The following is a 12,566-nucleotide window of genomic DNA, read 5'->3' on the forward strand; positions in this document are numbered from 1 at the left end:
TTCAACCCTACTGCTTCTAGCCGTCGCACCACAGTTTGGCGACTCACCTTGACCTTATATTTTTCGTTTCGTGTGAAATCTGTACAGCACTGTTATGGACATCAGTTACTGACTTTTTCACAATGTGATCAGCTATGGAAATATTTTTCCATGGTCGTCCCCTTCTAGATTTGTCAGCTGTTCCATAACCTTTTTTTCTTTCTTTAATATATGTGACACTTGACTCTGAGAACAGGTGTATTCCATAGCTACCTCTTTTTGGCTTTTGTCTGACTTCACTTTCAGAATAATAAGGTTCCTGACATCTGGTGGTAAATTTGGCTTTGTCTTTGCTATGTTTTAACCTAAAAACACACACATAACAAAAAATAAAATTGTAGGCAAAATTCGATTACACTTGACAAAATATGCAAAACATTGGCTCAGCAAATGTTGAAAACTAACACACAAAGTGATAAAATAATGTCAAGCAATTTTCTTCCTTATATCTGATAACCATTTGCTTCCGGGTTAATAAAATCACCAGGAAAATGGTATCACAACAACCAGACAGAAGTAATCACACTTTAAAAAAAAAAAAAAAATGCAACATTTTTGGTTGCCACTGTATATGTTGTTGACTGGTGATCCAATAGAGTGTTACTGGAGTGTGGTGCCCTCACCCTGTGTTGTCTTAGTGTACTACTACTAGTTTCTAAAGACAGCCGAGCCAGTGGACGAGAGCACCCACTGACCCTTGTTTCCACAATTATCACTACAGACACTGTCTGGTGCCTCCTGGTCAACTGCTCTTTTATAACCCCATCCTCACCCCTGATTGTCAGCTTTCTGTGTACACTGTGCATAGGCTGAAAGTTGCTAATCAGTGGTGTGTGCGGGGGGTTATAGAGGGCTCGGCATGCAGAGAACTGGTAGATCTGCAGCAGAGGAAGCATTGATTGTATCCAAACGACAGCTTGCAGACCAGCAAGTGACACATCGCTGGAAAAAGGGTTTCTGCCCCTATATCATGCTGCTTTCAGATAACGTAGTAAAAACCTGGTGATGGATTAGAGTCTCTAAATATTTCAAAAACTCATAGCTCATTTTAATCTTTGACAGTAAATGAGTACTTTTAAAGGACTGATAATGGCCCTTCATTGATTAGTGCAGCAAATGGGCATGCTGGACAATGTGTTGGTGCTTTAGATGAAAAATCTAAAAACAAGGAGTTAAAGGGAATAAGTCAGCATGTTTTTGCTACCTCAACTAACTGTGCACTGTTTAATTACACTGAAGGTTTTATCACTGCCAGGTCTGCTGTGCATGCGACTGGTAGCCTCGTCCTGTGATAAGCAGCTCACTGTCTATAGACTGTGTACATACAGAGCCTGGTGTGGGTGGTGGGTGGGGGCAGCTAACTCCGCTCTGTTGCATTCTACATCTAACAACTCCGTTTACTGGGTGCAACCATTATGGCACAAAGTGATTAATCATTGGAATCGGGGTCTTTTTGCCTAGACTACGCTGCTCTCAGATGAGGTAGCAAAAACCTGCTGACAGATTCCCTTTAATTAAAGTTAACTGTGGCATGGGTTAAAACTGAAGAACCCTGGTATAAAGTTAACTAATAGTAGAGAACTTATAGCAGACAGGGAAAAATCATTCCTAAGTGTTGCTCTAATTTGTACATTCTGTCTTTTGCAGGTGATAAAGGAAGCTATTGGAGAAAGCATCGAGTACAGGAGGCTGCATCCGTCTCGATGTTCCGTGTCACTAAGTGATGTTGAAGCTCGGAAATTCTTTAACAAGAGCAAACCGCAAAGCTGAGTTGTCCAACATACTGTGACAATAGTATAAAGGGAGATGTATTCTGTTGTACGTGGATGCGGAAGGAAGCCACGTTTACTACATGTGTGTAAAAAAGCCGTCATTATTTATCATCCTATCTACAAGTTATATTTAGAATTCTCATTCTTACTGTACCTTTTTGTATTGGAAATAAGCAAATTGTTAATGAACATTAAAAGACTAATTTGTTTTCATTATTATCATTTATCTTATAGTGAATTAATCTTTACGCCACAAGTCTCATCACCATTACCATTATCGGGTATGAGATCCTGATCCACTTCCTGACAGAAAAATAAATTAATCTGACAGGTCCAGCGAGCTACTGTATATTCTCATGTATAAGAAAAGTAAGCAGTACTCCAAAAATAGATGAAAAAAAGAGGACTTTATTAGCCCATCTGGTGTGACAACTTTCGGCTGTGAACAGCCTTTTTCAAGCCAAACCTTCTCCTCTATTTTTGCATGCCTTTTACGGTTTACACTTGCGTTGGAAGCTATAATTTAGGCTCCAAACAAAAGCCTCCAGCACATATTTGCAATAAAAAAAAAACCCAGCCTGATGAACCCTATAATAAGTCAATGCGATCATCCAAGTGCTATTCCCAGGAGTAGAAAACCAGAAATGCTGTTCTGAGCCCACCATATTTTCTCTCTCCACCCTCCATGCCTACAGATCAAACAGGATTTTCCTTGTGGTAATGCTCCGCTCAGGACTCTGGATGCCATCTGATCTGACATCTGGCTCATTTACCCTTTTTTTGCGCCCCTTCCCTCTCATATCATTCAATGCCACTGATTGAGGAAAGCTGCATCTACGTACCTTGTGCCCCTTCTCACGATCTGCTACTTACTGATTGATTGGGAGTATATTTCTAGGGACATGAAACAGAACATTTACAGAGATAAGAGAAAGTACAGGTTCTGAAAGCTGCGGAAAGGGAAATACAATAGCCATACCTCCCTACTTTTGAAGAAGAGAAAGAGGGACTGATCATGCGGCACGTATAGCGCGCCACTGAAAATTTTTGCCACGCCCAGGCCACTTGCCAAACCGCCCATTTAATATTTCTTTCTCCCCTGGCAGGAGGAGTTGTCAGAGCAGCGCTGGTAATGAGGGGAATTCAGCAGACTGCCTTCATCCCCAAACCTGGTATGCATGGCCCCTCTCAGACCCAGTCCTGGTATGCGTGGCCCCTCTCAGACCCAGTCCTGGTATGCGTGGCCCCTCTCAGACCCAGTCCTGGTATGCGTGGCCCCTCTCAGACCCAGTCCTGGTATGCGTGGCCCCTCTCAGACCCAGTCCTGGTATGCGTGGCCCCTCTCAGACCCAGTCCTGGTATGCGTGGCCCCTCTCAGACCCAGTCCTGGTATGCGTGGCCCCTCTCAGACCCAGTCCTGGTATGCGTGGCCCCTCTCAGACCCAGTCCTGGTATATGCGTGGCCCCTCTCAGACCCAGTCCTGGTATATGCGTGGCCCCTCTCAGACCCAGTCCTGGTATATGCGTGGCCCCTCTCAGACCCAGTCCTGGTATATGCGTGGCCCCTCTCAGACCCAGTCCTGGTATATGCGTGGCCCCTCTCAGACCCAGTCCTGGTATATGCGTGGCCCCTCTCAGACCCAGTCCTGGTATGCGTGGCCCCTCTCAGACCCAGTCCTGGTATGCGTGGCCCCTCTCAGACCCAGTCCTGGTATGCGTGGCCCCTCTCAGACCCAGTCCTGGTATGCGTGGCCCCTCTCAGACCCAGTCCCGGTATGTATGGACCCCCTATCCTGTTCTACATAGCTGCCAGCTACTCCCTGTGCCCGCTGCTCCAAAGCCACAAACCACCCCACCACCCTCCACAGCTGGGAGAACAGCGGAGCTGTGATGGGACGTGGGACAGTCCCACGGAAAGCGGGACTGTTGGGAGCTACGTGTTTTAGCTTCCATTTTAAATCTTTCATATAGGCAACACTGATAAAATGTATACTATATACAGATTTATATTTAATTTTTCAAGGATATTATTACACAAAGTCTTGAATAATAAAATACTGGAATAGGAGATATTACAAAATAGGAGATATTACAATCTGAAGACAATGTAGCTATAGTACCCTACATAATGTTCTGTAGCAATGTCATCAAGCCGAATTATGGTGTCTGTACTTAAAGGCGATGCATTTCTCAACTGAAGTTAACAGTTGCTTTGAAGATATAGATGGAGAGATTTATGTATGTATATATAGTGTTCCAAATTATTATGCAAATAATATTTTCTCAGATTTTCCCAAATTACCTATATGAATTGCAGTCATTGTAATTTTCCAGTCAAATAACTATTAGAGTACAATTGAAAGGTTTTTGTACAAACTGCCTATGATAACAGTATATTTAAAAAAAACAATAAAAAACTCAAACTGCACTCAAAATGCACGTTCCAAATTATTATGCACAGCAGAGTTTTCAACCTTTTCATTTTAATAAAGAACAAAAAAATTGTCATTTTTGAAATTCTAAGCATTAGCAGGTTATTACAAACTGAAATCAAACAGTTTTTAACTCAAAACTTTACTCTAGGTGATGTTACATTTGCACATAGGACCCCTTGTTCGAAAGGAGCTTCTGAACTCTCTCATCCATTGAATTTGTCAGGTTTTGGATGGTTTCTGCTTCTATTGTTTTGCATGAGGACAGAATACCCTCCCAGAGCTGTTGCTTAGATGTGAACTGCCTCCAGCCATTATAGACACTCCTTTTGATGATGCTCCAGAGGTTCTCAATGGGGTTGAGGTCAGGGGAGCTTGGGTGCCACACCATAAGTTTGTCCCCTTTTATGCCCATAGCAGCCAGTGATGCAGATGTGTTATGTGCAGCATGAGACGGGGCATTATCATACACGAAAATGATCTTGCTGCGGAATGCACTGTTCTTCTTCTTGAACCATGGAAGGAAGTGCTGTTTGAGAAACTCAACATACATTATGGAGTTCATCTTTACCCCTTCAGGGATCCTAAAAGGGCCGACAATCTCTCTCCCCATGATTCCAGCCCAAAACATTACTCCACCTCCTCCTTGTTGGCGCCATAGCCGTGTTTGCATGGGGTGTCCATCAACCAGCCAGCCTCCACTCCATCCATCTGGACCATCGAGATCATTTCATGCATGATAATGCCCCGTCTCATGCTGCACATAACACATCTGCATCTCTGGCTGCTATGGGCATAAAAGGGGACAAACTTATGGTGTGGCACCCATGCTCCCCTGACCTCAACCCCATTGAGAACCTCTGGAGCATCATCAAAAGGAGTGTCTATGATGGCTGGAGGCAGTTCACATCTAAGCAACAGCTCTGGGAGGGTATTCTGTCCTCATGCAAAACAATAGAAGCAGAAACCATCCAAAACCTGACCAATTCAATGGATGAGAGAGTTCAGAAGCTCCTTTCGAACAAGGGGTCCTATGTGCAAATGTAACATCACCTAGAATAAAGTTTTGAGTTGAAAACTGTTTGATTTCAGTTTGTAATAACCTACTAATGCTTATAATTTCAAAAATGACCATTTTTTTGTTCTTTATTAAAATGCAAAGGTTGAAAACTCTGCTGTGCATAATAATTTGGAACATGCATTTTGAGTGCAGTTTGAGTTTATTTTTTTAAAAATATACTGTTATCATAGGCAGTTTGTACAAAATCCTTTCAATTGTACTCTAATAGTTATTTGACTGGAAAATTACAATGACTGCAATTCATATAGGTAATTTGGGAAAATCTGAGAAAATATTGTATGTATGTATTCTCTATTAATGATGAGCGAGCATTAAAATGCTCGGGTACTCGTTGTTCGAGTCGAGCAAATTGGAATGCTCGAGTGCTCGGTCCAAGTAACGAGCCCAATGTAAGTCTATGGGAAACGTGAGTGTTTTCCCGGCAGCACACCCCCTCCTCCACCCCCCCCCCCGGCGGTCTGCAGAGGGCCTAAAAATTGCCCAAATCTATGGGAACAGTGCTCATATGGCATGGGAAGACTCCCTGGAAGCATTTTTGACTCCCAGGTCATTGCTATCAACAATGTTGTCAGCGGTATTACCCCACTTTTACGGACTCACAATAAAACATACAAAAGCAAAATCAAAGTGGATTTTCCTGGGAAAAATGTTAAGGAACATCCTTTCCAGGGTAATGACTTGTATATAAGGCAAAATAAATTTACAAAAATGCTCCTCCACACCTTGGCTATGTTCACACGTAGCGTTTTTGATTCGGTTTTTCATTACTTTCAACCGTGACAAATGCATTCACCGGGAAAAGTCATTTTAACATTTTACAACCTTATCTGGCCATGTGGTGTGTGTGACATGGGAACAGCATGGGGAAGACCCCTGGAAGCATTTCTGATTCCCAGGCACTGCATAAAACCGTGGTCATCTCATCAGACGTGTTCCTATATTACTGCGGTAATAATAGACAAATCTTACACCTTGCTCGTTTTAAATGGAGTTTGTCAATGGACTGGGAAGTAGACGTGATGGTGATAGTGCATGCAGAGGCTGTGGGCAAGATGAAACTGTGCCTGCTGAGGGAGCACACCAAACACCTACGTCATGTCTAACTACCTTCCTATCCCAATTTCTAGGGGGCCGCTGAAAACTACTATTGAAGCCCAAGCAGTGTAAAAAGGTAGCTGGTTGGATAGCAGATAGTTTCCAGTCAGTTTGCCACCACCACCCTGTGTTACACATGGTCCATTTTCAGTAGATGTGAGTCTGGATCACATTATTATTACTTTATCGCCATTTATTCCATGGTGCTTTACATGTGAAAAAGGGGTATGCATCACGAAAACAACTACAAAAATGTCACAGCGACTGGTACAGGAGAGGGGACCTTGCTCGCGAGTGCTCACAATCTACAAGGCATGTTTGAGGATACAGTAGGTGAGAATAGAGCTGGTCTTGCAGCGGTGTGGTGGAGCAAGGGTTATTGCAGGTTGTAAGCATGTTGCAAGAGGTGGGTCTTCAGCTTTCCTTTTAAAGGTTTCAACAGTAGGCGAGAGTCAGAAATGGTGGGATAGAGAGTTCCAGATAAGGGGAAATGCACAGGAGAAATCTTGTATGCGAATGTGGGGAGTAGAGAAGGAGATCTTGTGAGGATCGGAGATTGCGTGCAGGTAAGTACGGGGAGACTCACAGATGTATGGAGGAGACAGGTTGTGGATAACTTTGCATGCCAAGGTTAGGGTTTTGAACTGGAGTCAGGGATTGACAGAGAGGGCAGGCCAGGGAATAGCGAGCGGACAGGTGGATTAGTTGGGCAACAGAGTTGAGGATAGATTGGAAGAATGCGAGAGTGTGTTGAGAAAGGAGGCCACAGAGCAGGAGGTTGCAGTCATCGAGAAGGGAGATAAGTGCGTGCACTGGTGTTTTTATAGATTCGTGGTGGAGGAATGTGCAGATCCAGGAGCATTTTTTACTTGGAGTCGGCATCTTCCGCACCCTGATCCTCCTTCCTCCCACCATTCCGAGTGCCCTGTGACAACTGATCCCACACTTGGACACTCCAAAGAGCTGTTTTGTTCATCTTTCCATTTATAGATTCTGGCCTCTCGCTCAGTCCGCTCGGAAGTGGAAAGAGCTTGGATATGTGGTTTGAAATAGAGATTAGAGTCCAGGGTTACCCCAAGAGCTGTTTGCTTTTCCATCAATAAATTTGGGTCTCTCGACTGGCCAGCTTTGAGCAGGGCAGCAGAAAATCATATGTAGCGATTTGAGCAGCCATGGTCACCCGAAGGTGACGGCGGGAAAGTGCAAATACTGTCGCAAGAGGTGGATAATGATGAGACACTATGGACCAGAAAGTCATGAGGAGGACCAGAAGCGGTGGACGATGAAGTCACTAACCCAACCTTGCAAGGGGACATGTACAGCGAGGACTGCAGCACACGGGGAGGGAGGCATAGCACCACAACAGGGAGGAACAAGCAGTGTGGTGGCCACAGATACAGGACAGGCAACTGCTCCCTGGAACACCAACACGACGGAAGTTGCCAGTACAACTGTTAGGTCTTCCTTAGTATGGTTATTTTTTAAAGACTGTTTAGATAACCCCAAAAAGGCCATTTGCAACATATGCAAGGCCAGCATCAGCAAGAGCACCAAAACTACCAGCCTGACCACCACCAGCATCCTCAGGCACATGACAGCAAAGCACCTGACTAGCTGGGCTGAACACCAAGGTCCAGAAACAGTGTCTGCGAGTGACAACACTGCCTCTTCCACTGTTGTGCATGTGACGCGCCCCCTGGGTCGTGGGGTACCTGGTGCCGGGCCGGTAGATGCTGGGGGAATGTCACAGTGGCGGTGACCCGGTCCGTGACCCAGGGCGGTCAATAATAGGGGTATTGGATAGGGGATTTATAGTGTTTTTATAGAGTTCGTGACGCCACCTGTGAAATGCGGCTAAAGGGAGCCGTCGCTGCGGAGCAGTCCTCTGAAGCTGATGTTACTGCAGCAGGGATGGTGTGGCTCTCCATAGGAAGAGCTAGCTACAGGGCAGTGTAGATGTTGTTGGTTGTGCTGAGCGTTATAATGCAGGGAGTGATGGGGCAGCAAGAAACACAGAGACAAGGTGGTGCAGTCCTCTGGGTCTTTACGGTTATTGCAGTCCAAGTTACAGACGTCAAAGTAACTTCCCGTGCCGTGCTGCGTTTACTCAGTGGAGGGGCTCAATCCACCCCCAGGTAACTCCGGAGTGCATAGCAGGACCACCTTCTGTGTCTTCTCTCTGAACCTCATATCAAGTGTCCCAGTCCAGTACCTGCGGGCCTTTGCGGGCGACGTCTGTTCCGTCCCCTGGGTCCTATATAGCTACCTTCCTGGTGAGACTGGTATGGAATGTTGGCTGCAGGACTTGAAATACTGCAGTCTCCGGTTTCTAGTTAAGACGTACAGTCTTTTGCTAGCTGAGGGACCCCGTTCCCTGTATGCAGCCTGACCCCTCCACCTCCCGGTAGATGCGGGCGCACGGGTGGCCTTCTGCACGGCCCGTACCCCTAGGGTCCTTTCTTCTGGTTCCTGGAGTCTTCCTGCTCCCTCTCCTCTCTTCTCTCCTTCCTCTCTGACCTGGGTCTCACTGTCCAGGCCTACCTCTGGAGCAGAGCTCCTGCAGAGCCTCTGCTCCTGTCACTTTCCTCCTCACTACTGAACTGTCTTTCTAAAATGGCTTCTCTACTTATACCTTCCTTCTATGTGCTCCCCTTAACTACTTCCTCCACCCACACCCACTATGTGGTTCCCCTTACCAGCTAGGTTCCCCCCCCCACTCCAGCCAGGAAAGGGGCTCAGCAAGTACGTGGGAGGCATCTTGCCCCTCCTGCTGGCCTGGAGTGGTGTGTGTTGGATGCAGGTGTTAGGGTCCTGAGCTGTACTCCTTCCTTACCTGAGAGTGAGATGCCACATCTCTGGGTGAGATGCAGTACCTCTTTGCCGACCGAACCCTCAGGGGCGTCACATATGCACGCCAATCCCCTGTCCATGGCGCATGCAAAGATGCTTCCCGATCTGCACCTGTCATTGCAGACTTGCAACCATCATCGTCCACCTCCTTGTCCCTTTGCAGCATTCAGTTGTCCCTACCACAGTTCTTGGAATGCAAGCGCAATTATGCAGCCAACCACCCATCCACAGGCTGCAATACTAAACTGCCACATTTCTGAACTGCTTTAACTTGAAATGTTGACTTTTAGGCTCTTGGAGGCAGAAGGTTTCCAAAACCTCATGGTGGCAGCGGCCGGGTGTCCATACTCGGTTCCCAGCTGTCACTATTTCTTCCGGTATCATCTCCGCCTTCCAAAAGCGCAGGTGTCAGAACATTACCCGTGCCCTCCCCAGTGCACTTAAGTGAGAAAGACCGGCTAACCATAAACACGTGGACATGTGAATGTGGCCATGGATGATACATCTCACTGACGCATGTCACTGGGTTAATATTGTGCTCAGTCTCCTAGACAACGACCAAATTATTCATGATGGTCCGATCATCCATCGCCTTAGCTTTGTGTTACTTGGAATGCAAGCGCAAGTATGCAGCCAACCAAGCACACACGCACCCACAGGCCATAATACTAAACTGTCACATTTCTGGACTGCTTGCTTGCACTTGAAATATTGCCTTTTAGGCTCGTGGAGGCGGAAACTTTCCACAACCTCATGGCGGTGGCCAGGTCTCCATACTCATTCCCCAGCCGCCACTATTTCTCCTGTTGTCGTCCCTGCCTTCCATAAGCATGGGTCCCAGAACATTAATGCTGGTACTTTTCTGTTGGGAATCTGCTTGCCTCCTACCAGCCTGGAATATTTCCAGTGAACTATGGTACGACGCCATAGTATTAACACTGCCCCCAGTACCAGTAGCGAAGCCATCCACAATTTCCTTCTCAGGAATTTTATTTGGTAGACTGAGTGGCTGCCCAAATAAATTTGTTTCTTACAAAGGAGCTGAAGATACATAGTAGCAGTAGGTGCAAGTTTCTCCAGCCTGCTAGATATCAGAGGGTGAAGGCAGCACAGTGGCTCAGTGGTTAGCACTGAAGCATTGCAGTGCTGGGATCCTGGGTTCAAATCCCAGCAAGGACAACATCTGCAAGGATTTTTTATGCTCTCCCTGTGTTTGCGTGGGTTTCCTCCTCAGTAAAAAAGCAGCCATAGAGTGTCCGGGAACCTTCCCACACACTTTTCTTAGCCAGGGCTGCTTCTCGGCAGGGTTGGACGGTCCCACCAGAGAATCCTCGGGTGGGCCCTGGCTTCTCCATCAGGAGATTTCATGATAGCGCAAACTTTGCAGCTGCTATGGGGCTCTTGAGCAGGGGAAAAAGGTGGGCCCTCAGAATCAAATCCTCTGCTAAGCCCAATGTTTTTCAGTCTGACACTGCTTCTCAGTGAGAGTTGTATTTCCCCACAGCCATATTCTTTAGCTCGGTGAAAGTACTGGCAAAGAGGGAAACTGTATCTACTCAGGCTGTCATTTCTCCGCCACCAGGTCCCGCCCATTGTTACACATGACCATGCCTGGCTGTATGTTCAGCGGTGAGAGCCACAGATCAGGCTGCTGTGTTACAGCTTTCAACAACTCTGCAGGGGTGGGTGGTTTGTCACCTAAGCATTAAGCATGTTATCTTCATCAGAGGATGTTGCCGCTTGGCCAAGGCAGTGCTGCAGTGCTTTCAGCTTGTGACTGATGTAGTCATTTCGGAGATGTAGGCTAAACTGGAGGAGGAGGTGCAGGAGCTGAACAATGTGACTACATTGAGGTTACATTGGCGAGTCTGGTTTTTATACTAAAGAAACATCCTACTGTGTTTTTATTTTATTTTTTTTTTTTTTTTATGTCTCTTCAAATGTGTATTGGAGTGCGTCCTAATTTTTGGCAGCCCTTGAAATTGTTGCATATGCAATAACAGTATAGGAGACACACTCCTTAATAATGGGAAGGACAATTCAAATAGATTCTATATTCTAGAATATTAACTGTCTTATCTGAAATTCTTTTACATGTGAAGTATCACAGTATGGATAGCGTATTATACCGATCCAGCCAGGTATTATTACCTTATACTGCGTTCTGCTGGTGCTGCCAAAAAAAATTTAAAATCTATTCTATTCCCTATTGATAACAATGTTAGATGCATTTACAATAGGAAAAGATTCTGCTGCTAGGTGGTATCATCACCAGCTACAGATGAGTGTTCATTCTGGTCGCATAAACATCTTCCACAGTCCATAACTTTATTTTTTTTTATTGCTTTGGCCTTATATACAAGTCATTACCCTGGAAACAATGTTTCTTAACATTTTTTCCATTTTAGCTTGTTCTTTGTATATGTTTTTTTTGGTCAGTCTGCAAAAGTGACGTAACACGCTGACAACATTGTTCACAGATACGCTATTTGTCAGCGGCCAACTGAGAATAGGTTTAAACCCTCAACTGCAATACTTTAAATGGAGTGTAATATTTGACACCCTCACAATAATTGCTGGATTATTAGGGCAGTCATATTGGATAACGTCTGATGGCCACGGTTTCAGACAGTCGCCTAATAGAATGGTATTTGTCAGCAACTAAGTGTCAATTGCTTCAACAAAACACAGGTGGCTGACTTTAAAAGTAGTGGAATATTTGGCACGCTCCACAAAATTTCTGTATTATTACAGCAGTCATATGGATCACGTGCGTCTGATCTTTGAAAAAAGTTCCTCTGCTTCCACAATACAGTAATATGACTAAAAGTAAAAAAAACTAATTGCATTCTGCAAACAAGCAAATGGAGCTGTAAAATGGTGTACACTGACACACTGCTACAATCTATAAATGGAGGACAATATTTTATATGTTCACTACAAATGGCTGGATTTGAACCGCACTTATATGTGATATGTCTGACAGAGAACCACGGTTTTAAATAGCAGGCCTGTAATTTACTAATACTATTCTTCACAGACACCTAGTGTGAATAGCTTGACCGACACACTGCAACAGAATGGAAATGGAAGAAATGGCTGATATTGGAACAGTCTTATAGGTGATATGTCTGACAGATAACCACGCTTTTAAATTGCAGGCCTGTAATTTACTAATATTATTGTACACAGAGACCTAGTGTGAATAGCTTGACCGACACACTGCAACAGAATGGAAATGGAAGAAATGACTGATTTTAGAACAGTCTTATATGTGAAATGTCTGACAGAGAACCA

General features: G+C 45.1%; 1 protein-coding gene and 1 long non-coding RNA gene across 7 annotated transcripts in view; one reads left to right on the forward strand and one right to left on the reverse strand.

Moving 5' to 3' along the window:
- PLA2G4A (phospholipase A2 group IVA) overlaps positions 1–1,982 on the forward strand; it is a 213,582-nt gene extending 211,600 nt beyond the window's left edge. For all 6 annotated transcript variants that reach the window (XM_073642987.1, XM_073642988.1, XM_073642990.1 and 3 more), the window contains one exon: positions 1,687–1,982. In XM_073642987.1, the coding sequence (XP_073499088.1) occupies positions 1,687–1,809 (123 nt within the window). In that variant the 3' untranslated portion in view covers positions 1,810–1,982. The remainder of the gene's footprint in view (positions 1–1,686) is intronic.
- LOC141156709 (uncharacterized) overlaps positions 1–12,566 on the reverse strand; it is a 58,809-nt gene that overhangs the window by 25,571 nt on the left and 20,672 nt on the right. The window lies entirely within an intron of this gene.

This window comes from Phyllobates terribilis, unplaced genomic scaffold (assembly GCF_046119375.1).
Source record: "Phyllobates terribilis strain yellow unplaced genomic scaffold, ASM4611937v1 Scaffold_8__6_contigs__length_399053987, whole genome shotgun sequence".
NCBI classification, from domain to species: domain Eukaryota; kingdom Metazoa; phylum Chordata; class Amphibia; order Anura; family Dendrobatidae; genus Phyllobates; species Phyllobates terribilis.